The sequence below is a fragment of the Selaginella moellendorffii genome, unplaced genomic scaffold (assembly GCF_000143415.4).
Source record: "Selaginella moellendorffii unplaced genomic scaffold, v1.0 SELMOscaffold_1, whole genome shotgun sequence".
NCBI classification, from domain to species: domain Eukaryota; kingdom Viridiplantae; phylum Streptophyta; class Lycopodiopsida; order Selaginellales; family Selaginellaceae; genus Selaginella; species Selaginella moellendorffii.
This window is the reverse complement of record NW_003314262.1, coordinates 4,995,323-5,022,203: the sequence shown is the minus strand read 5'-3', so window position 1 is coordinate 5,022,203 and position 26,881 is coordinate 4,995,323. Positions and strand designations below refer to the sequence as shown.

The 26,881-nt window shown below is 44.9% G+C and overlaps 7 protein-coding genes across 10 annotated transcripts; 5 read left to right on the top strand and 2 right to left on the bottom strand.

Moving 5' to 3' along the window:
- The first annotated feature begins 44 nt into the window (after positions 1 to 44).
- On the top strand, positions 45 to 1,802 carry LOC9663216 (magnesium transporter MRS2-1). Its single transcript, XM_024682095.1, has 5 exons — positions 45 to 769; positions 864 to 992; positions 1,046 to 1,336; positions 1,394 to 1,441; positions 1,489 to 1,802. Exons 1-5 carry the CDS (start codon positions 188 to 190, stop codon positions 1,717 to 1,719), a joined length of 1,281 nt encoding a protein of 426 aa, XP_024537863.1. The 5' UTR covers positions 45 to 187; the 3' UTR covers positions 1,720 to 1,802.
- A 96-nt stretch (positions 1,803 to 1,898) lies between these two features.
- On the bottom strand, positions 1,899 to 4,424 carry LOC9663215 (zinc finger protein CONSTANS-LIKE 6). Its single transcript, XM_002961663.2, has 3 exons — positions 2,509 to 4,424; positions 2,225 to 2,452; positions 1,899 to 2,151 (listed from the first exon to the last, which is right to left on the bottom strand). The coding sequence occupies exons 1-3, from the start codon at positions 3,583 to 3,585 to the stop codon at positions 2,110 to 2,112; spliced, it is 1,347 nt and encodes a 448-aa protein (XP_002961709.1). The 5' UTR covers positions 3,586 to 4,424; the 3' UTR covers positions 1,899 to 2,109.
- A 722-nt stretch (positions 4,425 to 5,146) lies between these two features.
- Positions 5,147 to 6,195, bottom strand: LOC9662527 (nucleoid-associated protein At2g24020, chloroplastic). Its single transcript, XM_002961662.2, has 7 exons — positions 6,090 to 6,195; positions 5,893 to 6,035; positions 5,739 to 5,845; positions 5,641 to 5,680; positions 5,504 to 5,575; positions 5,396 to 5,452; positions 5,147 to 5,334 (listed from the first exon to the last, which is right to left on the bottom strand). The coding sequence occupies exons 1-7, from the start codon at positions 6,169 to 6,171 to the stop codon at positions 5,266 to 5,268; spliced, it is 570 nt and encodes a 189-aa protein (XP_002961708.2). The 5' UTR covers positions 6,172 to 6,195; the 3' UTR covers positions 5,147 to 5,265.
- Positions 6,196 to 9,078: 2,883 nt separating this feature from the next.
- LOC112340481 lies at positions 9,079 to 10,364 on the top strand. The gene is made up of 7 exons (XM_024686598.1): positions 9,079 to 9,312; positions 9,363 to 9,545; positions 9,600 to 9,654; positions 9,791 to 9,903; positions 9,989 to 10,039; positions 10,095 to 10,167; positions 10,273 to 10,364. The coding sequence occupies exons 2-7, from the start codon at positions 9,398 to 9,400 to the stop codon at positions 10,337 to 10,339; spliced, it is 507 nt and encodes a 168-aa protein (XP_024542366.1). The 5' UTR covers positions 9,079 to 9,312; positions 9,363 to 9,397; the 3' UTR covers positions 10,340 to 10,364.
- LOC9662526 lies at positions 10,355 to 11,901 on the top strand. Of its 4 annotated transcripts, XM_024686589.1 has the most exons (8): positions 10,355 to 10,415; positions 10,467 to 10,688; positions 10,777 to 10,888; positions 10,964 to 11,071; positions 11,147 to 11,257; positions 11,340 to 11,427; positions 11,490 to 11,540; positions 11,706 to 11,901. In XM_024686589.1, exons 2-6 carry the CDS (start codon positions 10,651 to 10,653, stop codon positions 11,358 to 11,360), a joined length of 390 nt encoding a protein of 129 aa, XP_024542357.1. In that variant the 5' UTR covers positions 10,355 to 10,415; positions 10,467 to 10,650; the 3' UTR covers positions 11,361 to 11,427; positions 11,490 to 11,540; positions 11,706 to 11,901. The 4 variants fall into 4 exon arrangements, with proteins under 4 accessions (XP_024542357.1, XP_024542352.1, XP_024542350.1 ...); XM_024686584.1 differs by lacking the exons at positions 10,964 to 11,071; positions 11,147 to 11,257 and having other exon boundaries at positions 10,467 to 10,704; XM_024686582.1 differs by lacking the exons at positions 10,964 to 11,071; positions 11,147 to 11,257; positions 11,706 to 11,901 and having other exon boundaries at positions 10,467 to 10,704; positions 10,783 to 10,888; positions 11,490 to 11,675.
- Positions 11,902 to 19,636: 7,735 nt separating this feature from the next.
- On the top strand, positions 19,637 to 23,628 carry LOC9662525 (trafficking protein particle complex II-specific subunit 120 homolog). The gene is made up of 10 exons (XM_024686447.1): positions 19,637 to 20,242; positions 20,321 to 20,530; positions 20,586 to 20,768; positions 20,824 to 20,900; positions 20,952 to 21,011; positions 21,066 to 21,333; positions 21,390 to 21,658; positions 21,713 to 22,557; positions 22,607 to 23,359; positions 23,417 to 23,628. The coding sequence occupies exons 1-10, from the start codon at positions 19,832 to 19,834 to the stop codon at positions 23,587 to 23,589; spliced, it is 3,249 nt and encodes a 1,082-aa protein (XP_024542215.1). The 5' UTR covers positions 19,637 to 19,831; the 3' UTR covers positions 23,590 to 23,628.
- A 1,456-nt stretch (positions 23,629 to 25,084) lies between these two features.
- LOC9663214 (rho-N domain-containing protein 1, chloroplastic) lies at positions 25,085 to 26,294 on the top strand. Its single transcript, XM_024687806.1, has 2 exons — positions 25,085 to 25,184; positions 25,233 to 26,294. Exons 1-2 carry the CDS (start codon positions 25,171 to 25,173, stop codon positions 26,248 to 26,250), a joined length of 1,032 nt encoding a protein of 343 aa, XP_024543574.1. The 5' UTR covers positions 25,085 to 25,170; the 3' UTR covers positions 26,251 to 26,294.
- Positions 26,295 to 26,881: the final 587 nt, after the last annotated feature.

The window sequence follows — 26,881 nt, the reverse complement described above, 5'->3', positions numbered from 1 at the left end:
CGCATGCTCTTTGCCACGTCGATCCCTCCAACACTGTAGTTCTTCTTTAGGGCAGCGATAGTTCTTCGGAGCAGCGGCAGCGGCACAGGTTCGTCGCGACGATCGTGAGAATGCCGGTTCTTTCCAGCGACTCGCGCTCGCTTAGCGCGCCGACTGGTTGATGGAATAAGCTCTGGAGGTGAGCGGGATGGGGGATTTGAAGGCGCCGTTGCTCGGCAGGGATCGCGAGCGGCCATCGCTGCTCGTCATCGACCCCAAGAAACGAGCTCTTGGAGTGAGGTCCTGGATTAGAATCGATACAGCCGGGAACTCTCACGTTCTTGAGGCCGACAAGTTCACGGTAATGCGCCGCTGCCAGCTCCCAGGTCGTGATCTTCGCCTGCTGGACCCTCTGTTCGTGTATCCGTCCACGATCCTGGGGAGGGAGAAGGCGATCGTCGTGAACTTGGAGCAAATCCGGTGTGTGATCACCGCGGATGAGGTACTGGTGCTCAACTCGCTGGATAGCTACGTGTTGCAGTTCGTGAGTGAGCTAAGAAGACGCATAGCTCCAAACAAGCACATCAATGCTGGGACTTTCGAGTGGCGATCTCCGGGAAGTAAGAAGATTGATGTGTCGAGCTACGATTTTAAAGAGCCCAACAGCTCCTCTCCCCAAGCAAACCATCACGAGGAACTTTTGGATGGTTTGTCCGTGAACGCGCTGCCGTTTGAGCTGAAGGCACTCGAGGTTGCTTTAGAAACGGCTTGCGTGGTCTTGGATGCACAGGTAACGAGTTTTTTTCCTGTTTTATTTTTTAAATTTTTAAATTTTTTAAATTTTTTTAACTACCTCGAGCGTTTTCTAAACTTTTCGGTATCAGACTGCAGAGCTGGAAGATGAAGCATATCCTCTGCTGGAGAAGCTTGCGTCGAGGATCAGCACCTTGAACCTGGAGCGCGTTAGACGACTCAAAAGTCGGCTAGTTGGCTTGAAACGTCGAGTGGAACGGGTAAGTGCTACCTTGCTCTATTTTCTGGGTGTTCTAACTTGAATTTTTTGAAGGTTCGTGATGAGATCGAGCAGCTCATGGATGACGACGAGGACATGGCGGAACTCTATCTTACCAAAAAGAAAGAAGCTGGAAACGTGTTTGCGGTAATGTCTGCGTCCGCGCCTGTCTCACCTGTTGGTTCTCCACAAGCTGCACGGACTTTAGAAAAGCTCCAGAGCATTGGGAAGCACAAGCTGGACAGAATGAACTCCGAAAGTAACGCAGAGGGAGTGGATGAAGTGGAGATGCTTTTGGAAGCCTATTTTGTGGTGGTCGACGGGATTCTCAACAAGCTGACCTCTGTAAGTCTCACATTTCGTACTAGAACTACATGATTGACCCAAGCTATGACCTTGCAGCTGGAAGAATATATCGAGGACACGGAAGACTTGATCAATATTAATTTGGTAAGCTCGTCTTTCTCCACATGTGTTACTAAAGTCTTGGGTGACAGGATCATGTTCGGAATCAGCTTATTCAGTTCGAGCTCATTCTGACCACGGCAACGTTTGTGATGGCGTTCTATAGCATCATTGCTGGCATTTTTGGTATGAACATTCCACTTCCCCTGACGGATCGCCCTTGGGCTTTCAAGTGGATCATCACTGTCTCCGGGCTCGTTGGAGTTTTCTTCTTTGCTTCGGTCATCCTCTTCTTAAGATGGCGCAAGCTGATACCTATCTAGCATGTACAGCGCTGTTACCCTGGCTTATTCTGTTTAGGGAGCCAGGTCAAGTGTTTTCAATCTTTATCTTACTTTCTTTTGTTTAGTGCAGTTCAGGTGTTGAAGTTCTGTTAAGACTTTGAAACTCATTTGTTGTCTGTCAGGAACATCGCCAACGGCAAGAGTGAGTAGAGATTATGTTCTAGGAGGTACAGTATGGTACTTTTTATAGTATATAGAATGTACACTGCAAGGTTTGGCTTCTAAGTTTCTCGTTCCTTTTTTCCGTTACTCTCGATGAATAGGTACATCATGCTCTCATTGGGGACACATTTGAGTTACATATTTGTAACAGGGCAGTGCCGCTAGTATACATGATCTCAGCTATGTTAAAAGAGGAATTCGAAGGCTTCAGGCGTGGGGCGTGCTGTTGGTTCTTTTTACAAAGCGACCCTGAACAAGAAAACACGATCAGTTATAAAAGGTACTGTTTTTCTTTCTTATTTTTTTCACTGTCGATACTAACCTTTAGCCGTGGCCTTCTTTCAGCATTGAGTTTCCGGACCTCGTAGCGGATCTTCTTGGAAAACAGTCGAGTTCTCCGTTTTTCTCTGTATCTCATGACACGAGCTTCTCTTCCGCCTTGTGGAGTAAGTCTATCCTCCCCGAAGTTTACAACCGGTACCTGTCCAACCGCCTCAACTTCCGTACTTTCCATGCAAAAATCGGGAACCAGTCCATAGTCCAAGGTACTCTGTAGACAATATTTGTTACCAAACTGATACGGAACTGCAGGATCAAGAGACTTACCGCGGGATCAAAGAGAGAATCGTCTGGAACTGTTTGAGGCCGAGGTCCCTCCGTCCAGAAAGGCCCTCGATCAGACCATGCATTGAGGACGTCCTCGTAGTCAAGCTTCAGCGTGATCTTCTTCTCGACCTCCTCTTCCTTGACTGTGCTGGCGGAACTGAACGCAAAGCCGAGCATCTCGTCGACTTCCAGCTTGATCTTGTCCAGCTCCTCGGCCTCCTCGGTCTTTACTTTCACGGCATCAGCAGAGTCAAAGGCATCTGCGACGGATCCATCGCTGTTCGGGGAGGGACTGTGGAAGATCGCCGGGAAGTCGATGCCGAAGCTGTCGTGCGTGAAAGTTTTGCACTCGGACTCGCCTAGTACGTCCCCAAGGTCTGCAATTCCGTCCATTTCAATGGTTCCCGAGATGATCCCGTCCATAACGCCCAGATCTGCTTCGCTGTCGAGGAAGCCGTCGAGATCACAGTCGTCTGGCACGGTGAAGCACATCTCCTCGTCGTCTTCGTCGGGTGGAGTGGCACAGGGGACAGTACATCCCAGTGAATTATCATCACTGGCTGCAAAGTCTTCGAGAAGTGGATCAAAGATGGGAACCTCGTGAGAAGACTCCTGGCAAGGCTGGAATTCGGCTGCGTACTCCTTGGGACTCTTCGGCTCTGCTTTAACTTTGCCACTCTCCTTGGAGGAATTTGATCCGAGAGAATGGGAACGACTTGATCTGGGCTTCTTCCTCGGGGGACAGTGGCTATCCTTGGCACAAGCAGCAGTAACAGCAGCAGCAGAGTTCGTGGGAGAGATATCCTCCGCGAGCTGGAACTTAGACACCCGCTTGACGTTCTTCATGAGCATACCATTTGGACCCATACGGAAGCGCTCGTGGCGAAGAGAGACGGCGTTGGCTCCATGGACGGAACCATCACAGTTCTCGCACAGGTACGCCTCGTCCGCCTTGCAAAACCATTTCGCTCGCTCACGACCGCAGACATCACAGGGACGGAGAGCTCTTCCTGCTATTGCCATGGCCGTGGCGGCCAGATTACTACTAGACTTGGAGGTACTACTCGCCTTTTCCATATCTCCTGCTTATAACAACCTCAGCGTTCTCGCACCGACAGGCGCTAAGAAAGAGAAGAAGAAGCAGAGAAGCCTTGAAGCTGTCCGAGAGGAATTGTGGAAAGGTGTTATCCCCTCCGCCGAGCACGCGCCAGTTGCTCAAGCCAATGGGAAGCTCGGGCTACTTACAGGGAAGGAGAAAGGCAAAGGGAAAGAAGATCACATCGATATCGCATCAAATCATCGCGGCAGTCGAGGACATGGCAGAGTGACACACAGGAGGAGAGATCAAAACCGCGTCACAGCTTTTAAGCGAGGAACAGGAGGGCTCGAAAGCAAAGCTCGCTCGCTCGTTCAGCTGCTGCTAGTGCTGCTCACCGCTTTTGATGGGATTGATTATTGGCGAGCGAGAGAACAGTGGCAGAAGATTGTCCAGAGGTGGGCGAGGGGCAAAATAAAACTTTGGCTCCAGCAGTCGCGGTAGCAGCTTCAATTACAAAGGGAGAGAAAAAAGAGTGGACAGCGACCCAGAGAGAGCAGCGTATGGGTCCATGCTACGGTCCCCACTGGAAAGCCCTGATATTCGAAGTTTTCAAATATTTGAATCTGGGCGCGCTGCGAGAGTGACGTGGACTAAAGGGCCCGCGAAATCCTTATCGGAAATGAGATGGCAATTTGTGATTGGGGGCGCCCGGGAGCGCAAAATCTGGGCCGTGCCTTCCCATTGGCTGGAGGTTGCGCTACGGTGGCTCTGCTTACGGCTTGTCGCTGTACATACATTGTCAGCATGTACGGCTTTTGTATTTATCCACCTGTTGAAGAAAGAAAGCAATTTGGAAATAGAAAAGTCATCTCAACTCAAAAACATTATATACTTCACCACAACAAATCACTAAATTAAAGACAACCGTTGGATGTGAAAAGATACTAGAATATACTAGCACTCTAGCATTAATATGATGAAGTCAAGATACAAAACACTTTATAAGATTTTCTATCACCAACTCTCGTCCAACATTGAAACACAAGACTAGCTGCCAGTTTAATGACAGGGAATTCTTGTGCGGTCCCTTCCATGCGATGGCTACTCCACAGAGAAGTGACAAAATGCCTCTACGACTAACATACCCACCACTGTTCGTTCTTTTCTCTTTCTTTTTTTCGAGCTGTTCTTCCTCGCAAAAAAAGATTTTGGATGGTTTAAAGGCGACGAGATTCAGCTGGCTGGCCTCTCCGCAACCAAACCATTCTACTTTTGCTGGAGAGCGAGAGAGAGAAAGGAAGAACAAAAAACAAGCGGTGAGAGGCCCTACCTCCCTGTTCGGAGTACACTTCGCTGTTATGGAATTACATCGCTCTGCATGGTTTGTGATGGACAAAGCCTGATCGCGACTCGCATCCAAATGATTGTCCCCCTTTTTCTTTGCTCTCAAAAACTTACACGATCAGAGCCTTGTTAGAGAATGAAATCCCACAGCCGAGAAATCCAAGCTTTGAAAGTTAAAGGAAATTTCGGAGACTTTGGCGTACCTGTGACGAGGCCAGTCGTGTGATTTAGCCTCAACGTTGATGGGTCAATGCGGGAGATCAGGAAGTTCCAGACGAGTTTGTGATTGAAGGGCGAGCGCAGAAAAATAGCAGCTTACTGCTTTACCGCGAGTACAAAACTGTGGAACCAGGCTATATCCACGTTTGTGCGTTTCAGCTGGGTGTCAAGCCGGGAGGCATCCCCAAGCTCTCCGCTAAGTTCTTCATGCGTTCCTTCATAGCCTGGACAAGTTTCGAGATCAGTGTCACTCGTTTCCGTTTCTTCTACCAGGCATTTGCTTACCATGACACTTTTCTGGTGTGCATCCTTGTACGCGTCATTCACCAGTAGCGACAGTTTCTGCGAGAGATTTTGATAAGTAATCTCAGCTTTAAGGAGATGGTTTCTTACCTCCGCCCCGAGCTCCATCGCCGCCTCGGTGATCTCAACTCTCAAAGGTTCTTGGTTTCCGGAAAGAACAGCCTGCTTTGCTTGCACAAGTTAATTGGAAATAAATCCAAATCAAAAGAAGTTGGAAGCTTTCTCACCTTCACAAGTTCGCCCTCGCAGTATCCATCAAACTCGGTGCTGCAAACGTTTGCCTCAGTAACAACGAAAGCAATGGAGGAAAAACATATCGCCTTACGCAGCTAGTTCCTTCTGCACCTTCACGGCCTCCACTTGCACGACTTGCTGGGCTTTTCGAACAGTTTGGTAGAGCTCTTGCATATTTCCAAAAATCCCTCCTCCTCCCTAAAAGAATACAATCACCACAACGCAAATTCTTCTTCTAGACATACCTTCTTGCTTCCATCCTCGGAATTGCTCTCCGTGTTCTCCTTCTTCCCGAAAAAACCCTGGGCAGTGAAAACTTCCCCCCACTGCCGCCGACCACCACCACTCAAGCAAAATTCCCTCTGTCTCAAACAGGGCAGCCTGGAACCTGAGAATCCAGCCCCGAATTTTCATGCCCATTTTTTCCAACCCATGCACTCACCGAAATGGGCCGTTGACGAAGGCGCGAGAGGCGGCGCCACCACGAATCGATCCGCACAGCCAAATGCGGGAGAGGACGCCATGCCCTGAGACAGGATCAAGCCAGAGACTAGGGTTTATATAAACGTTTTCAAATTATACGCTTTCTATCGATTTTAGAATATTCCTTGTCATATCTTAGATTCGCCTGATAAATAAATTATAGATTAATCAACTTTAAACTTCAATTTTATTTGCTTTAGCTTTAGCAACAGCAGAGCAAGATAGTTTCTTTATAAAGGTCTACAGGTCAGGCTGATGATATGGCTTTTTATTGTTGTGATGTACTTGACCTTGGTTTACATCAATGTTTTAACAATCCACAAGACAATTGTGGTAATTCTATGTGTCCATAAACAAGAGAATTCCTATATCTCAATTTGAGGCATTATATAAAATTATTTATAGTCCATTTATTCCCAATTAAGAACTATAAAACCTGTCTACATGGATGCAATATGACCTGATCCACCCCTAACATAATACTTATGTAGATTTGTGATAACTATAGTTTGTACATTTTTAGATGTAGAATGCAACTACTCTATAAGGTAAATAAATCAATAATTTCAACATGTGACAGCACTTATTAGAAAATTTTAGTTATTCTTCTAATTAAAACATATATACATGTGTGTATATATATATAGAGAGAGAGAGAGAGAGAGAAAGAATTAAGAAATCTAAAATATAATGATATTATAAGTTCCTAAATTTAGACTTTTTTTGGACGAAAGCTTTTTAATATGGACTTTGTAGGAAACTATTCAACCCAATACTATTCAAATTTAAACTTCTTGTATTAAATAACAATAGATGATACATTAGGGTTCTCTCATGATGTCATGAGTAGTTGACCATGTTTTTCCTTCAAATTGAATTGCTTGTACTCACAAATGTGGATGTATACTCTAAGGAAAAAGATACAACTTGCAGATAAAATTGCTACACTAAGTAAGATGCCTGCTAGGTGGAGCCAAAAGTCCATACTCATGAGAAAACGTCCATACTTTTGCATAGTTGCCATTTTATAAGTTGCTCTTATCTTTGAAATGCTTAGACACTGAAATTGCTGATTAGGCTGTATATGGAGGATCACAGCTTGGGTGAGGGGCTCAGAAAAACTTCCTGGTAAAGAGTAGAGTTTTAAACCTTGGGAGGGTAGACAAAAGTAAGATAGCTTGAGCACTTTGTGTAAAATCTTGTCTTAGCTCCTCTAGATAGGAGGGCATTGTGCACATCATTGTCTCCAAAACATTTAAGCCATGTCAAAAGTGCTTTTAACAGGGATTTTCAGATGGAGATAAACTGGATAGAATCTTTTGATTCATACCTTGCTAAGTTTTTTTGATGATGTTCTTTGGAGCTCTATGCTAGGGCTCGATAGAAACTAGAACGTTTTTTATTCCATGAGGTCAGAAGCACTATGGCTTGGAATACTTCTTAGCTCCCAATGTGAAGTCACTAGGAATAAGGAAAAAGGAACACCATTTGCAGATTTTTCAGCAGGTAACATCATTTGCACTGAATTTATGATTTTCTTACCTTGCTCATATTTGTTGATTTCGATCATTCTTTCATTTTGTTTTCTTTTTCTTGGTGTCTGATACCTCACCTCTGTTTTTCAGCCTTTTGAATGCTACACACCACCAATCTGATCTCCTACCACTCTTGTTACTCTCTCCTAGATGGCCTATGTGTAGTCTTTCTTTTCCTTGTTATGCTTGCATCAATTTCCTTGTCATGCTCCCTCTTTCTCATTTGATGTTGTCAACATTGCATGGAGTTATGTATCCAAGTCTACTGTGTGAATTACTCATCCCCTACTGAGCATGGCAAAGTTTCTTGAGTTAAAGTTCTCCTTATTTGATATCTCTTACCCAACTGTAAGTTCCATAGCACAATGCTCTTGGATGCCATACAATAAAGACATGATGACTATGTTCTTCGCTCTCTACACATGGCTTATACATTCTAGACATTGAGAGACTCTCTGCTAGTTGGGTGAATCCCATTTCTAGAAGAATGGAACCAGCTAATTGCTATTGACCCAAAACTAGTTTTTTCATGTTCAATAGCATCACCACCATCACAAGGATCACTCCACAAAGCCACATCGCCAAAATCCTAGTGGGGCAAAAGTAGAATCTAGTAAAAGAAGGATGAGGCTAGGAATCTTGAAATTCTGTGCTCTTTTTACAGTAGGTTGATTTCCACAAGGGTCACCACCTTGTTGCTACTTCCATTGCTGCATGATGTTTGTGATTTTGTTGCTCAAGCTGGTCATGAGAAAAACCAAAAGCCATAGAAGGCACAGATTAGAATCAAAGTTGTAAGTTGCAATAGCAACTAGTAGTAATAACAAGGTAAGGAACTTTATTATTCATGCTGGCTGAGAGTTTTAAGCAAGTTTCTGGCTTATCTTTTGATGATTGTTTTGTTTTATTTTCTTTTTCTTGGTGTCTGGTGCCTCATTTATGTTTTGTAACCTTTTAAATGCTACACAACACTAGTCTAGTCTTCTACCACTCCTATTACTCTCTCCCTAATAACCACTTAAGGTATGTATCCTTTTTTTTTCCTTGTCATGGTCACTCTATTCCTTCAGTTATTTATAAAGCTTTTTGGTAATGCTGCTTTTTTCATTAAGCAATTTCTGTGAAGCCAAGGTATAGCTCTATTTTTGAGAAATGTGCTTAAGAACTTAATTGTGAATGTGGATTTCCACAAAAGGGTCACAAAACTATTGTTATTCCCATTGCTGCATGATGTATGTGATTTGTGGCTCAAACTTGTCATGAGAAAAACTAATTAGTGCAAGAAAAAAACAACACAAATGAAAAGTGTGAATAACTTGCAAACTTGGTAAAGCTATAGAATGGACACATTGGAATCAAAGCTGTAAGCCTTAATAGCAACCTATAAAATAAACACGTTAAAAAAAAGCAAGAAAAGGAAATACATTAAACAATTACAACTACAATTACATCTTTTCAAATTGAAAAAATTATCTACTACTCTCAAGTAACGCGGAATATCCCATGGCAACCGGCTGCTGTCGGTGGAGCAACCGGCCGCCCGGTTTCAAAAATCGAGGCTTTCTACAGCCGCCGACCGATCGATTTGCGCAACAGTGCCTTTCAAGGATCCATGGCGTTCTTCTCGGCTTGCAAGGCCCCTGTGAGGTGAGTGAATCCCTCCCTTCTTTCTTGAGTCTGATGGAATGCCTTTCTAGATCCAGGAGTAGCAACCTCTAGAGCTTTGGACAAGATGGAGGAATCTGGTCTCGTGGAAGGCGGACAAGCGACCCTTCCTCGAGATGGTCGCGGCGTGCTGGCACCCGACGGTATCAAGCGTCGCACCGGCCTGGTCGACCATGGACCCCGGGAGAGCATCTCCATGACTTTCTGCCATTCAGGTGCGATGAATAAAAGCTTCAGGCATCTGTTCATTTAGGTTTTGTTTCTCTCAGCACGACTGTACGCCTTAAGGAGCGAATACAACTTGGCTACTTGTGAAGCTCTTGGTAAGTTTCTTGTTCTGTTAGATCCAACCTGCAAATCGGAGTTTGACAAAATCCTGATGAATGCAAATCGTTTTCAGGAGGTGATCTCGGAAGATCGTATGCGAGGATCCATTGACCACTTGAGAAACTGTTATTGCAGATCGTTCTCGACAGCATGATGAACAAAGGGATACCGTCGGAAACACTCACAGAGACTCTCTAAGGTGCATCATGGCTCGACACGTCCTCCGATCTTCCCCGATCGGCAAAGGTAATAGTTGTATTTCTTTTCTGTTTCCTGGACTTAAGATGTAGCGATTCACTTTTGAAAGGAGACTAAGGAACTGTGATCTCAGTACTTTGTGAACATGTGGCCGACGATGGTGTGATTATGATCAACCAAAGCTGTGAGCCCTGTCAAACTTATGTATTCGGGCCAGAACTTTTGCTCTTTTGTGACAGGTCTCAATTATTCTCCTGTGCGAATGTCTATATGCTCGATGAAATGGATCGCTCCATGCATGGTTCTAGTGCGGTATGTGACGTGGTCTCTCTCTCTCTCCCCCCCCCCCCCCCCCCAGCGCAGACCATGCGGAAGGCCTTCGTTAATCACAGTGAGTTTGTGTGGAAATTCAGGAAGATATCGAGCTCGTATATGCTTCTGCAGTGGTCTCGGACAAGGATCTCGCATGGTTTTTGGAAGCTAGAAGAGAGGAGACGCACAAGCAAATAGCGCCGGACGCGCTAACGCAGATTCAACCGTGTTGTTCCTTCGAAGAACAGGTTGGAGTTTTTCTTTCTTCCATGTATAAAGATTTTCTGTGTTTTATCTAGGTGAGCCTCATTCGAGAAAGGCTGGCGGAGCTCTGTGAAGGATAGATGAAATCAGCACAAATGCTTAACGGCATTTCCGGTTTGTATTTGATATTGTGCTTCTTTTCTTATTCTTTGGTTCGCTTTCAGTGCCGGGTAACAAAATGCGTGAAAATTGCTCTACTGTACTTGAAGGTACGAGAACATGTGTTTTCATGGTTTGGCCAGGATGAAAAGAACAAGGTGGGCCTCTTTCATGGTGAAACTCATATAAACGGTTACCATACCTTATATTTATAAACTTAAAGGGTTTGTGTTTTCTTTGACGTAGAGGCAGCAAGTGGGAAATGGACGCTCGCTTTGGGAAGAAATCCAAGGTGTGCGATGGCAGCAGTGAGTCCAAGCTCCATTGCGGCAAGACATCCGACGAGTTGGAGAAAGAGGTATCGCGTGGTGAAGCTCACAGCTTCCTTCATTTCCATGCATGCCTTTCTCATGGGGTTTCTCATTGTGGCAAGGCTTCCGACGAGTCGAAGACAAAGAGAAGGGAGGATGCTTGCCATAGGAATGCTCACGACAGCAAGAGTGAATGCAAGGTCTATTGCGGCAACGAGTTGGAGAAAGAGGTATTCCGTGGTGAAAGCTCATAGCTTTCTTCATTGTTTGTTTTTTTTTTTTTTTTTTTTTTTTGCCTTTCTCAGGCGGGCGAGTTGCAGATGAGAAGGGAAATGGAAGCTTGTCATTGGAAGAAATCCAAAGCAGGTGATGACAGGAGTGAGTCCGGCAAGACATCTTACGAGTTGGAGAAAGAGGTATTCTGAAAGCTTATAGCTTTCCTCCTCTTTTTCTGTGCTTACCTTTCTCATGTCGTTTTCCATTGTTGCAAAACGTCAGGGAAATGGATGCTTGCTATAGAAAGAAATTCAAAGCGCCCGACGACAGGAGTGAGTCCGGCAAGACATGTAATGAGTTGCAGGAAGAGGTATTGCGTTGTGAAAGCCCATAGCTTATATCATCCTTTTTTTACTTGCTTGCGTTTCCTAGGTGGCAGCCCATCACCGCAAGATATCTCAGCAGCAAGAGTTTGAGCAGGAGGTAATTTGTTCTGATGCTATGATAGTTTGCAGTACTTTTGATCTTTCTTTTTTTCTCGAGGTTGCACTTGTTGTAGTAAATATTCCTGAGTAGTGGGATGAAGTTAAGAAATAAGTAATATTTTGTGATAGTTAATTTTTTTTTCTTATTTGTTTGTATTTTCAGGTGGTTGACCATTGCAACAGGGGTGGCAAAGATCTCAACAAGAGGTAACTCATAAGTGAGAGAAAGAAAGATAAAAGATTAGGAAATTTAGAAGTTTTCACTATGGGTTACTTTTTGTTGGGATTCTTTTTGTTTATTGGGTGTTTTGTTGTAATGGTTAGCTACTTGAAAATATAATTTGTGAGTGCTTGGAATATGGAAAGGGAATACAAAAATGTGCATATCCATTAGCCCAAAAACCCTAGTTTATATATAGGAGCGAGTGGTCCGGATTGAAACTAATCCGACAGCTACCAAAATCCCATTACGCTAATATTATTATACGGCATCGTAACCGTACACTTGGCCCTCACATCATCCCCCCCTCTCAGGATAATGGAAGACCATCAAGGTTCTCTTGTAGACGGGCCGGGATCTGGAGGAACATCAGGAGGAGGCATCGGCGGATCTGTAGATGGTATTAACTGCTCTTGATCCCTTTGTATGAAGCATTTCAACTGCTGCACATGCACAATCTCTAAAGGATCGGCCTGCTGGACGTCATGCCGAACCTCATAAACTTGTGGTCCAACTTGCCGCAACACCCGATACGGTCCTTTCCACTATGCAAGGAGCCCCTTAGATAAACCACGTACCGTAAGATGGGGAAAACGGACTAACACCAAATCATCCACTTTGTACTCCATAGGTGGACAATGATGAGAGTTGTAGCATCGTTGTTGTCCCACTTGTATGCAGCCTAAGTATTTGGCAGACTCCGCTCGGATAAGTGGAAGAATGCTTGTCAAATATTGATCCCATGACTTAGCATCCGCAGCTCGTGGCAATCGCAAAGGTAAACCTAGCTCCATTGATAATATTGGATCATGACCATATAGGAGTTTATATGGTGAAGCACCAACAGAACTCTACACCCCAGTGACATATGCATACTGAAGAGACGGCAAATAACCATCCCAATCCGAATGCTGAAAGTTCACATACTTCGCAATCATCCCCTTGAACGTCCGAACGAGCCGTTCCACCAGACCGTCTGATTGTGGATGATAAGCACTCGTGAAAGTGTGGCAAATCCCCAACCGAGACGTCAAAACATGAAACGCCTCAGCCATAAAAGCGGGACCATTATCCGAAAGAATCCGCTCTGGACAAGAATGCTGGAACACCACTCGATTGAGGAGGAAGTATCCAACAACAGTTGCAGAGGCACTAGCAAGAGCACCAACTTCCACCCAACGAGTCAAATAGTCAGAAGCAATAATAACATACTCATTGCCAGCAGTTGACCGTGGAAAAGGTCCCATAAGATCAAATGCCACCAATTCAAACGGATGGGAAACTGCAATTGACTCCAACCGTCCTTCCGCAGTCCGAGGGGGAGTATTACGAGCTTGGCACCAAACGCAGCTACGCACATACCGGATAATATCACGTCGCATCTCCGGCCAATAGAAAGACCTGCGTAGCTTCTCGATTACACGACGATGTCCCATATGCCCACCTAGAACAGGAGAATCATGGTAGGCATGGAGAAACCGCGGAATAAATATAGAAGGCACCACCAGTCGTAATTGATCATCAGGATCTGTCCCCACAAAATAAAGAAGGCCATCTTCAAGACGATATTGAGAATGTAAATGCCGGAAAGGCAAGTCATCAGCAAGTGATGCAAGATTCTCAAACCCATCTCGAAGCCTTCGAATCCATGGCTCAATCTTTTGAGCCTCGCGAACCTCATCAAGCGAAGGTAGATCTTTCTCTGCACCTTGTGGACACTGAACGTCAAGTATAGCAACCGCCGACGGCACAGAACCCTCGTCTAGAAAATCCACAGATGCTGGAACGACAGGCTCATCAGAAACATGAGAAGAGAATGAAGAAGGAAAAGGAGCTCAAGAAAGGGCATCAGCATCAGCCATAAAACTCCCTGGGCGGTGAACAACATCAAAATCATATATCTGAAGCTTCAAAGCCCACCGAGCAGTACGACCAACTAGGTTCTTTCGCTTTAATAACGAAGTAACAGTAGCATGGTCACCTTCAAGTAACGTCCGAGAACCATGTAGATATGCATGAAGTTTCTCGAAACCCCAAACTGCTACTAAACACTCCTTCTCTGTCGTGGAGTAGTTCATCTCTGCTGGTTGTAATGTACGACTTATATATGCAATGGGATGGCACTGACCAGGCACACTCGAGCTCTCTTGCATTAACACACCTCCAAGACCAATGTCAGAAGCATCCACGCGCAAAATAAAAGGTCAAGTGTAGTCAGGATATGCCAAAACCAGAGGAGTTGTCAATAACTTTTTGAGATCCCCAAACGCCCGCTCATAATCCGGAGACCAGATGAAAGATGATGTTGATGACTTCAGCAACACTCGCAATGGTGCAGTGCGATCAGAAAGATGATCCACAAAACGCCCGAGATACTGCACCTTGCCCAAGAAGCACTGCACATCATTCACACACTTTAGAGTAGGGAACTTTAGAACAGCCACAAGTTTGTCAGGATCAACTTGCAAACCCTCACGAGAAATATGGTACCCAAGATAAGTTGTGTCCTTGGATCCAAACATGCATTTCGACCGCTTCAGCTTTAAACCAACGTCGCGTAACCGATCCAACACTTTACAAACATCACGAACGTGCTCCTCCCACATCCCCTCCGAGTGGATCAAGACATCATCAATGAAGTCAACAGTCACCTCTGGCATATCGCAAAGAACCTCGTCCATCATCCGTTGAAAAGTTGCTGGAGCATTGTTCAAACCAAATGGCATCACTAAGAACTCATACAAACCAAATGGTGTACGAAAAGCAGTCTTAGAAATATCTTCTTCGGCCATCGGTACTTGCCAGTACCCAGAAGCAAGATCTAGCTTGGTGAACCAACGACTTCACCCCAGACGATCCAAGAGATCAGCAGTGTGAGGAAGAGGGTACACATCGGGATCGTTACGTCGTTTAACGGACGATAGTCGGTGCAGAAACGAATACTCCCATCAGGCTTCGTCACAAGATGAGGTTCACATGCCCAAGGACTTCGCGACTTCCGAATAACACCCTTCTCCAACATCTCCTGGACATTTGCACGTAAAATCTTGATCTCCTTTGGTGACCGACGACGAACAGGAACCTTGATTGGACGAGCATCCCTAGTTGGAATCGGATGACGTGTAGCAATCTTGGCTCCAGACGATAGGTCAAAGTCAAAGAGATTAGAATACTCCTTCATAAGCCGGTCAACTATTGCAACACAAAGATCGTCGGAGGGATCGGAAAAGGGAAGAGTAGAACAAGATGGAAACACAGGAGGAAATAGTGGGGGAACAAAAGTAATGGAAGCAGAGGTAGAAGTAGAGGGACGAAGAGGTACGGATGTGAGAGGAATGGAGGAAACATAAGGAAGTATGAGACAAGGGGGAGAAGCCTCAAAGTCACACTTGGTATGATTGTGCTGCAACTAATCCATACCAAGAATGAGGTCAAAAGCTTGACTCGGCACCACCCGCAACGACTGCAACTCAAGCTCGAGATCGCCCACACGCACAACCAGGTCTGCCTCATCCCGTGCACATGCATGTGTACGGCCGTTGCCATAAAAAATGAAAATTGGTTCCACCGTACGACGCAAGTGTAGACGACAACATGTGGCAACAGGTCGAGCAATAGAAGATAAACTCGAACCTGTATCAACCAACACGGAGAGAATAATAGGAGACCTCTTGTTATAAAGATGAGCTTGGAAAGTAAACACTGGATGAACTGGTGCCGAGTGAACCCCTTGATGATACTCCCGAAAGAAAGATGGAGGGGTCACTGACTTATTCACGCAAGGTCCCTCCATTACTCGCATGACTCCTCGTTTCCCAGATTCATCTCGGTGTCCAAACCTTCCACTGCAGCAGCACCAACGGGACGTTGTGGACGCCAAGGTTTCCACCCAGGAAATGGAGGTCGCCAATCCAGAAAGCGCCGACAACGCCGATAAGTATGACCAACTTCATCACACGCCCAGCAACGAACATCATGGCCACGACCACGTCCTCGTCCTTGTCCTTGGACTCGAGTAGCAGCAGCATCAACTTCCATGGGAACAGGACCATCACTCATAGAAAGTGGAGTGGAAGGACGTGCAGCGAGAAGTGGAAGAGGTGACGTCTCATAACGTTGTGCCAAACGAAGAGCATCGTCAAGGGTGGCAGGAGCAAATGCATGCACAAGGCCGACAAGATCTTGACGAAGTGCTAGCCACAACATTCCTAGCTTGATCCGCTCCGACATATTGGGCTCCGCACGAAGCAAAAGACTTCGGAAACGAACGCCAAATTGCATCACCGACTCAAATGGCCCTTGGCGAAGACGATGCAATTGTTGGAAGGCATCGTCACAATCGTCGGCATGTCCGAAGGCGCGTTTGAAGACGTCCGGAAGAACACTCCAATCCTCACGAGTGGCCGCACTCAATCCATTGTACCACTACAACGCCGTCCCTTGGAGACACGTGGGAAACTCACGTAAACGTCAAGCATCATCCCAAGAATGATATGTGGCAATCACCGTGAAGTGATCGAACCAATGGTACACATCATCCCCGGGATTCCCATGAAAGAACTCTGGCCGAACGCGAGGATTGGCACCAAGAGCAGGAGGAGTTGGACCACGTGCCGTGAATGCCGCCATCAATTGAGTTTGGTTGTTCAATTGCAAGCGCATAGCATCAAGCAATTGGACCAACTGCTGCTCGAGAGTCAAAGGAGGAGATTGCTAATCTGCCATGGAAACGAATGAAAAAGAAAAAGCAAAAGAAGAGAAATGACAAAAAGCTAGAAGGAAATGGTAGATCTAGACAATGCAAAAAGTTAGATCTAAACCAAAATCCTGAAAGGAAAGAACAAAAAGAAGGAAATGGAAAAAGCTAGATCTAGACAATGCAAAAGCTAGATCTAAACCAAAATCCCAAATCCAAGCACTCATCAGAGACAATCAAAGGTGCCCCTCATCTCCACCAATGTGAGTGCTTAGAATATGGAAAGGGAATACAGAAATGTGCATATCCATTAGCCCAAAAACCCTAGCTTATATACAGGAGCGAGTGGTCCGGATTGAAACTAATCCGACGGCTACCAAAATCCCACTACGCTAATATTAGTATACGGCATCGTAACTGTACACTTGGCCCTCACAAATCAAATAAGAAAAAATAAATAAATATCACAAAATAATACTTTTTTCTTCCCAATTGCTTATAAATCTTTACAATAGAGAGTGTAACTAACAAGAGAGTGTAACTAACAAGAGAAATAAAGACAAAAGATTAGGAAATCTGGAAGCTCTCATGGTTGTATTTGTTGTTATACAATTTTTTATATAATGGGATGAGACAAAGAAAGATGTATTATTTTGTAATAGTTTATAATTTTTAATTGTATCTTTTACAACAAAACATCATAATAAGAAGAAAATGTAATTTATGCTTATAATTTATAATCTTTGTTAATTTGCTTTTTAAATGGTTTTTAAAAAGAAATCCTAGGAGAAGAAAGATATTGTTCTTCTAGCATTGAGAACACAAGAGCTTATATATTTTTTTTATTTTTTTGATTATCTATGTTGTAAAGACCACAAATGTCACTTTGAGTGGCTGAAAGATTGCACACTTAATTATTTGTTTTTAAGATTTTTTGGTGATTGAATAGTTAATGTCGAAAATCAATTATAAACAATTATAAAGACTTTGAAACTACCAAATGACTTTAGAATAAATGCATTTATTATAAAACAGTTTCAGAATGAAATGGAAGAGGTAATAATATGTTTGAAGAGTGTATACTCTATAGAGCACCTACAATAGTAGAAAAGAGGTCTGAAAACTTAAAGGTAATTTTTATTATTTTTTCTATATTATTTTTTCTTTTTTAATTTTTTAATTTTCTATTCAGAAGAAGTTTGAGGCAATTAAGAGGAACAAATATGTCATACTTTACATAAATTTTGTTCTTTACGACTTATTCTTTGTGGTTTCATTTAAAATGATTTATACCACTAACTTATTCGGAGAAGGTCATTTACAAAACACAACTAAAATTTTGTGAGGGGAAGTGGATAAATTTATAATTGATATAACATATATATTTATATTAATAAATTTTTCTTAGTAATTATTCTCTTGTTTAAGTCTGGGTAATATATATTAATGTTCTTAAAATCTAATTATTTTATATTCTAAGTAAAAGGTATAATTAAGTAATTCTTTTCTAATATCTAAATTAGTAATAATTATTAGTAATAATATATTTTACTTTGTCGAGTTTTGGTAGTAGCATAGTAGTATTTTTAAAATTATACCTTAAATGTAACATCTACTTATTATTACTTATTATTTTTAGCAATTCCTTTTTCACTTCTTTCTGGATCAAGTATTATTTTCCTTACAATGTTAGTAATCTAAATAAAAGTACTACTTTACATCTAATATATTTATTAAAAAATATTTATTCTTAGCAATTTAAATTTTCCTGGAATTATATTAATTTTTTAATATTAAAATTTCAAATTAGAAAAAATTATTGTATAAATTATTGATTTTGTTATTCACCCAGGGCAAATCTAAAAGTCTAAGTCCATATCAATCCTACATATGAGTTTTAAAAATGTATTAGTTTTGAATTTATACGTAAAGTTTCACAAATCAGTTTTAAATAGGAGCACAATAGAAAAAGAGATATAATATATAATAGAGTCATTTCTATATATATATTTACATAAAACTATATTTGGTCATATTTTGACAGTAAAAATTTTCAAACTGTATAAAATTAATAAAATTTTATCTTTTGAAGCTTAAAAAAAACCCTTAATGATATAAATTATAACTTTACATTAATATTTTTTATAATTACTGTGCTTTGATAACATTTTTTTCATGTACTAATACTTGTTCCTAAAACACTATTATTTTCTCTTGCAAACACTATATTATCGTTAATAAGAAACAAGTACCTGGATGAGTCCTGAAGGGAATATAGCAGTAACAAGAATTAACCTTGATAAAAGAAGTCATATTTGAGACAAAATCCCATTTATATTTTACTCTAGAAAACACTTTTCAAAAGAAAATACATGACTTTTTTCTTGATAAATGTAAAAGCTAGATTTTTATATGCCAAACAGGAAAAAAAAAAAACACGTTGACAAATATTATAAATTTGTAATAATGTATACAGCTTTTTTAAGATGATGCCATGATTAATTTACTAACCTTCTCCCATACTTCTAATTCTTATTTATCCATCAATGTATCATGCAGTTTATGTACAATGGGGTGGCAGTGACAGGCTTCCAAAGTCAATAGTAATGTTTATATTTGATGCAATAAGAAATCTCATTGCCATTAGCACAAGACCTTGGACATCAGCTGGTCATAACTATACACAATTGGAGGAGGATACATCATTCGCATATGAATTTGGATCACTGACCCTCAAATCATCACATATGGATATTCGACTAAATCTATTGGATATTCTCCGCTTAATTCGGCAAATTGTAGGATAATCACGTGGTTAACAGTACCATCTTGTACGACACAGTTTTCACGATGCTGCAACGTACGGACTTGGCTCGTCGAGCCCTGGCACGAAGGTGGGAAGCTCGTGAGGTATCTCTCCAATCTGGCTGTGGGAAGTGCGATCAATCGTCGGCGCTGGTCGTCCAGGATGACGGGAATGTGGTGCTCTATCTGATAGACACTGGCGAGGCGATCTCGGCTACTGGGACAAATCGCTGAAGGAAATCGATTCTTATTCGAGCAATCTCAGAGACGAGAATTGCTGGAATTTGAGAGAGACGAGAATGCCGCTGGATCCTAAGAAGAACAGTCTCCGTATAGTTTAGGTCATAATATTTTTTTGCCTCGAAGGAAAGAAAGGCGCCAAGAAGGCGTTGCGATCGGGCGACGCCGCTCTTCCAGGTAGGGTAGATCAGATCGAGTATGGCGCTAGATCTCGCGAGCGGGAAAATCGGGCGTTCTTGATGCGAGCTCGACGCGGGATCAGGCATCTTGACAATGGGGAGCCCACGAAAGACCTGGAGCCTCGCGAGCTAGAATTCCGCCGTTCTTGATGGAGCTGGACGCGACTCTGGACGATTTCTCGGTGATCCGTGTGGCCGTCCTGGCCATGGGGCAAATGCCGCCGGTCTATCTCCGAGACTACGTTGAGACGATCGTCAAGCACACGGATATGGATCTCCGGAGTGTGAGAGCTTTCTACATCGAGCACCAAAAGAGTCCTTTCACGCAGCTTGCTTGGGAGACTGGGAAGCTCAGGATAAAGTTTATGGTTGGCGGTGCTGTGAGAAATCCCTGGGAGGATTTCCAAGCTCACAGGAAAATTCACGGAGTGATCGGCTTGTGCCACTGCCCGCTTTCCCATGATCTTGGAGCTACGTACGACAAGTTCTTGACCATCTGTGCCTCGTATCCTTCGGCACAGGTGAAGCGGTGCTTTGGATTCCATGCCAGTGATAATCAGGTGTGTGCTTCGCCTTGGCTTTTCTTTTTGTTTCTATCGTTGTTGCTCTAACGACCATTTTTTCTGGTTACTTTGCAGCTAAAACAAGAAGACAAGAGCAAGAATTCGGATTTTATACTCTTCCCTTCTGCGGATTACGAGACTCTGGAGCTGCATATCAAGGCCTTGATGCAAGCGTTTGCAGCAGCGATGCTGATGGACTTTGAGAGGCGAGTTCTCTTAGGCGATCCGGTTGCAAGCTCCTTGACCACACCACTGGACTTGCCGGCGTCCACAGGGAGTGAAGAGGTAACTTAACGAGATTTTTTCATGTTACGTTTGTGAAAGTTTTTTGTATAAGCAGGTTAGCAAAGCTAAAAAGAAGAGACTCGGCCGCCTTCAAAAGGCGATTGGAGATTATTGTCTTCTTTCTGGGTCGCATTTGAACGCAAGCGCACATTACCTATCTGCAACTGAGGTTTTAAAATCTACTGGAGATGTATTCTGGCACGCGGGAGCAGCAGAAGGCAGCATAAGCGCTATTATGGTCAGCAAACTTGAAATTCTTTGATTTTTATCTGGTTAACTCGATCTTGTCACAGGTAGATCGTCAGCGAGATCAGCAGTTCTATGATGACGTGAAAACTCACTATGCCGAGATCATTCAGCTCTACAAGAGGTTAGTGTAGGTGCAGAGAGTTTTGAAAATTCTGAGCATGTTTATTGTCAGGGGAACGTTTTTGGCCTTTGAGCTGGAGGCAAACCTCAAGCTTGCAAAGCTACTTTCCAGGTAAAAATTGATAACAGTGAAGCAGCTCTATTCTGAATTCGTTTGTACTTTCAGAAAAGAGTCAACCAAAGATGCCATCGACATTTTGACAAACTGTATTGAGTCCGGTAAAAGTTTATTGGAGCCAAATGACCGGCTGGTTTTGTTTGTTGAAGTGGCCAGAATATATGGATTTCTGGGGTATGAGAGAAAAGCTGCTTTTTATTCTCGAGAAGTTGCTCATCTGTACTTGCAGCAAGACAATCACTGGGCTGCCTTGAGTGCTCTACAGATATTACATTCGTTGTCGAGTACATATTGTCCTTCAAATTCTGCACACAAAGTAAGTCGAAGTCTCCATGATCAGATGTTTCACTGACGTTGTATATTGTCTCCAAGGAAGTTCGTGGCATTAATTCACGAGTGCACCGCACAAATGATGCCCCATGGAGCAGCTTGCAAATCGACGTTCTGGCAAACATGCTGGCTGCTTCTATACGTGGTGGCGATGCTTTAGCTGCATGGTGTGCAGCGTCACAGCTTCTTCGAGCTCATTATCCACTTATCACACCACATGCCCAAATTAGCCTTGCCACTGCTTTGTCAACAGCTGCGGCAAAACTCCCAGGTGGGACACGGTCTTCAGTTCCAGCGCTCCCTTTCCTCAGGTGACTTGACGCTTTGAGTTGTACTGTTTTTTTCAACTGACTCAATTTTCGCAGGTGGCACTCGTTTCCTCAGGAAAGCTCGCAAATGGACTTTATCAAACGGAAACCTGGGAAAAAGGAATGGTGGACAGAGAGCAGCTCATCCGGCCCGTTTATCTACACGCCGTTTTCAGGGAGGCACAAGGAGCCGAAAAAGATTCAGCTCGTCTGGATAGTTGGGGAACCAGTCGAAGTCCTCGTTGAAGTTGCGAACCCTTGTGCCTTCGAAATCCACGTTGAGAGTATATGCCTGTCAGTGGAACCGGGGGAATTCGAGGCGTTTCCGCTGTCCTTCGTCTTACCTCCGAATGGATCGGACGTTTTGTCACTCTCTGGGAGGCCACTTTCGACCGGGTCACTGACAGTACGGGGATGCTTTGTGAACTACAACGGCGTTGTTACCGAGCACTGTTTTGGGGGCACAGATGCTGAGAGAGGCTTGTTCCTGGCAGATCCATTCCGAAGCTCGGGCAGAAGTGGGTTGAAACTCCGAAACAAGCCTCTCCCGGACATCAAAGTTATTCCTCCGCTGCCGTCTCTAGTAGTGGACGTTGTTGGCGGAGAGGGCGTGGTAGTCTTGTACGAGGGGGAGGTTCGCAACATGACGATCGACCTGTGCAACGTTGGTTCCGTGCCAGTTATAGAGGCGAACGTAACAATGGTGGCGAGGCGCCGCGAGCAACATGTATATGTGGAGGACGATGTTCTTCAAGCGGCACTACCTCTACACACTGGCAGAAAGGCGTCCGTGCCAATACAGCTCCAAATTGGCCACCTGGATTCGCAGAGTGAGAGAAAGACACTCGAAAACTCCACTCAATCTTTGGACGAAGAAGCTTTTCTTCATATCCACTACGCAGGTAACGTACGCAGTTTATCTTCTGAAACTAACGGAGGACATTTTTACAGGCTCTCCAACTCTTGAAAGCACTGACGAAGAACTCTCTCCTGGTAGACGGCTGACTAGTCGTTTGAGGCTTCGAGTTCTTCAAGGCCTTCGTCTTGTCAATTCGCGGCTGCTGTCGATGGAGATTCCTCTTCAACTAAGCAGTACTCTCCCAGCGGACACTCGCAAAGCCGAAGCAAACGCCGCAGTGAGAATGGATCCTTACAGGGGAGGCTGGAATCTACGAGTGCTCGAACTAGAGCTGTGGAACGGGACGGACGCTTTCTTTGAAGTGACAGTGGCCGTCAAAGGCGAAGAACTTGATGCCAGTACGAAAGTCGACAGGAAGCACTGTGCACGGGTTCTGGTTCCGTTGGAGAAATTCAAGCTGCCAGCTCTGGGCGACAAGGCGTTCTTCGCAACAGCTCGAGCTCTGGAGCACAGGTCCAGGAACGAAGTCACCTCCACCATCGAGGAGCTGTGCTCGAGCATCCGCGTGAGGTGGTCGTCGGGGAAGAACACCAGCGGCGAGCTCCACTTGAAGGACGCAATCCGCGACGCACTGAGGGACTCGGTCCGGGAGATCCTCCTCCCGGATCCACTCACATTTGCATTCAGGCTCGCGGCAGGAGAGGACGTTCGTGCGAACCAGCTCGTCCCGATCGAGATGCTCGTCAAGAACAACACGGCCGAGGACGTGGCCGTGTCGCTCAGCGTCGCTTGCCGGGACATCTCTGGAGCGAGCTGTGTGGTGGAGCAGCAAATCCTCTACGCTGGTAAGTTCCCTCCACAGTTTTTTTCTTCGTGAGATAACTTTGAGAGCTTTGGATCAGGCGCTCTGGATGGAGTGGAGGTGGAATTGAGCTCTCTGGGAGAGGCAGTGCATAGATTTTCGCTGTTCTTCCTCGTTCCAGGAGAGTACACGCTTCTAGGAGCGGCAGTGGTATCGTTGCGCGACGATTCTATATGTTACTGCGGGCCTCCTTTTGCCGTCCACGTGGCCTGATCTTGGACGTTTAAATAATCCCCGAGTGGAAGCCCTAAATGGTGTAGAGAGTGAAAAGATGGCGGAGCTGGAGCTGGTCTTCTTCAAACTGTCCGCAATAGATCTGTGCCAGGCAAGGTGTGTGTGTCGCAAATGGCGAAGAGCAATCGATGATCCCAGCTTTCGCAAGGGTTATGCGTGCTCCCACCACTGCATCCCTCATCTCTGCCTTTGTATCGCCGATGACGAAGAGAAATCCATCTTCGTGAGGCCAGTCGAGAATTCCCTGCGCAGCGAGTGGCGCCTCTTCCAGACGCTCCCCAAGGGTATGAGGATCGTCAGCAGCGACGTCGGCTTGCTGTGCCTGGCCACGTTTGAGAAATTTGGGCAGACCTCTTGCATCTTCGTGTGGCGCTACAGCAATCTCAACTCCTCGCCGGCAAGAGTTCCTTTGCCGCCAACAGACAGCGAGCAAATGCACATAGTGGTGTACAACCGCGAGAGGGATCTATCAACACGAGAGTTTTGTGTCGCTATCTTCGTCATGCCATGGGTCTCGCTGTACATTTACGACTCGGCTCGGGGCGAGTGGTCCAGGCGCAAACAAGAATGCCCAGAACCATGGCACACGTTTCGCATGAATGGCTTCTATCCGGTCCTGGATCATGGTGAGGTGGTGGTGTTTTGCACTGGTTCTCAGAAGATTGCGAGATACAACTTGTGAGATGGTTGCTGGCGAATTTTGGAGGTTGATCCCAGCGAGATGGGGGCAAATAACTTGTGCTTCCTTCAGCTGGATTGGGACCGGCTTTTGGTGGTGAGTGATTTAGAAATTGGGGGGGGAAGAGGCAGGGAGAGAAGTGGGAGATTGTTTTGTGCCATGACAAGGAGTTTGACGTGAACTCGACGTGCACTGATGGGAGAAACAGTATATGGTTGGTTGATTGGGCCAGCTCGCGTATTGTGCACTATGGAGTTGATTCCGAGAGCTGGTCAGTGGTGGAGGCGCCCGATGCTCTGACAGAAGCCTGGGGGGAGCTTGCTTGGTTCTCTTGTTAAAAGCAAGTTCTTCATGTCAGATAAAGCTAGCTTTTTTTCCTTTCCAGGAGCCTGGATCATCATATTGCTAAAAGGTTTCCTCACCTTCTGAAGTATTGCTGCAAACTCAAGAGAAGTTTCTTCTCGAAGACGAAGGACATTGCGGTGCTTTAAGAACCGGGAGTTCTTCTGGATGGTGATTCAGGACACAGCAGCGTGATGATTGGCATCGCTGTTAGAATATGATGCTGTAAATGAACAAAGGTGGTAAGTCACTGCTTTGCAAAGAAGAAGATTGAGTACGTTTGCGACCCTGATCACCCCCGCCTCAAACCTTGACAGCTTTCAAATGTGTTCTTTCAAGACCTTCGACTTCTATTCCTCTTCGAGAAGGGATCCATGATTTTGTCAAAAATATGTGGAACTTGGCTGGAAGCTCATTTAAGTCTTATCTTTGGTTATGAGATTTTATTTTTAGGGTTCCTTGGGCATTGTAATCGCGAATCCAGGTTCTACACGGTTTCTCTTCTCTCAATCCAATCCAGGGTAGAGATTTTCATCCCAATGTACCTTGCCAGGTCTGTGGCGAGCTCCAATGACGCTCACCGCCCACAATTTCCCCACAGCTCGATGCTCGGAGGGCCTGTCTCGTCGCTCCTCGGCAACGGCGGCGGCGATGGGCATTGTAGAGCACACCTCTCGCTCGAGATTTTGGCGTCGAGGAGGAAGCAGGGCGATGGATGCTCAGCGGTGACAAGGCCAGCGTCTCTTTTCGTGAAGCGATCTCCAGTCCCGGCGAGGAGGCCTCTCGGCTACATTCCTTTGTCAAGCATCTCCAACAACAATCCCGAAGGAGACGAGGAAGAAGAAGAAGAAGAAGAAGAAGAAGAAGATCTTCTAGAGAAGGAAGAAATCGATGGTGGCCGTCTAGCGAAGGCGAAGAAGCCCGAGCCAGTCCAGGTGAGAAAAAAATCCGACAGGGTCTCCAAATGGGCGAGCTTGTTCGAGGCCGCGAATGGATCCAGCTCGTCCAGCACCGCCACCGCCGAGACCAACAACAACACCGATGCTTGGTTCGATAAGATCTTCCCGAAGAACCCGGCCGGAGGAGCTTCGTCCCCTCCAAGCTCCTCCAAGCTGAGTGCCCAGCAGGAGAAGTCGATCCAGCAGCTCCAGTCCCTGGTGAAGACGCTGGGCGTGGCGACGAAGAATCCGCCTCCGCCGGCCCGCAAGAACAAGCCCAGCAAGATCCGGCAGCTGCCAGTGGAAGGCGGCGGCGTGGTGGATCCGGTTCCATTCGCGTCCATCCTCAAGAAGCTCCAGTCGGTGTCGTCGCCCAAACCGGAGCAACGATCGAGATTGGGGCAAGAGCTCGAGAGATCAACAAAGGTGGTGGAGGAGCTTGGAAGCGAAGAAGAGGGATCGGAAACATCAGAGTCGGGAGGATCGACAGCAAGGATAGAAGAAGAGTCGAGTGAGGAAGAAGGGGTGTTTAGCAGGAAATCTGCGGTGGAGGAGATCAACGATCTGGCCAAGTTGACAGTGCCTACGCTGAGAGGCATGGCCAAGTCGAGGGGATTGTCTGGCTACTCGAGGCTCAAAAAGGATGACTTGGTCCATCTCTTGACAAGTTCTGATAAATAAAAGTAAATGGATCGTCAAACGAAGAAAAACTTCATTCATGCAAACTTCTATTCTGGAGGAAAAAAAAGAAAGGAAGACATATACTTTGTGTTACAAATAATTTATTTTAGAAGAAATGTCAAGAAGAAAGAAGAAGAACAGGCTATTGACCGATTGAGTTCTTGCTTATGGCAAGCTGAACCGGCCTGCCAGTGTTGACTCGATAGCTCATTCAGCCGCCTGTCCTATTGCCTCCCCCAGTATGCATCCTCAATCACGCTCTCGTCGCTGAGAAGTGCTAGCATGTTACATTAGCATGATTGTGACTATGTTCCACGCAAGCGAGCTAAGATCCTGGAGCATATAGTGGAAGTAAGCCAGGGAATACATCCCAATTCATATCATCCAAACTTGCCAAATAAACAATCTATGCATGAAACAAAGGTGAATTTCCAGAGCTGGAAACAAGAAACAATACCTGATTATCCATATTGGTATTGTCTCAAGTTATTACCAATTTAACATTATCAGATCAATCAAATTTATTTAGTACAATTGCTTTCAAAAATGTTATTATTTCCTGCATTTCACTTCCATAGCTGGAAACAATGGGAAAAAGTTATTCTATTTCTTAAGAGTAGCTTTGTTATTA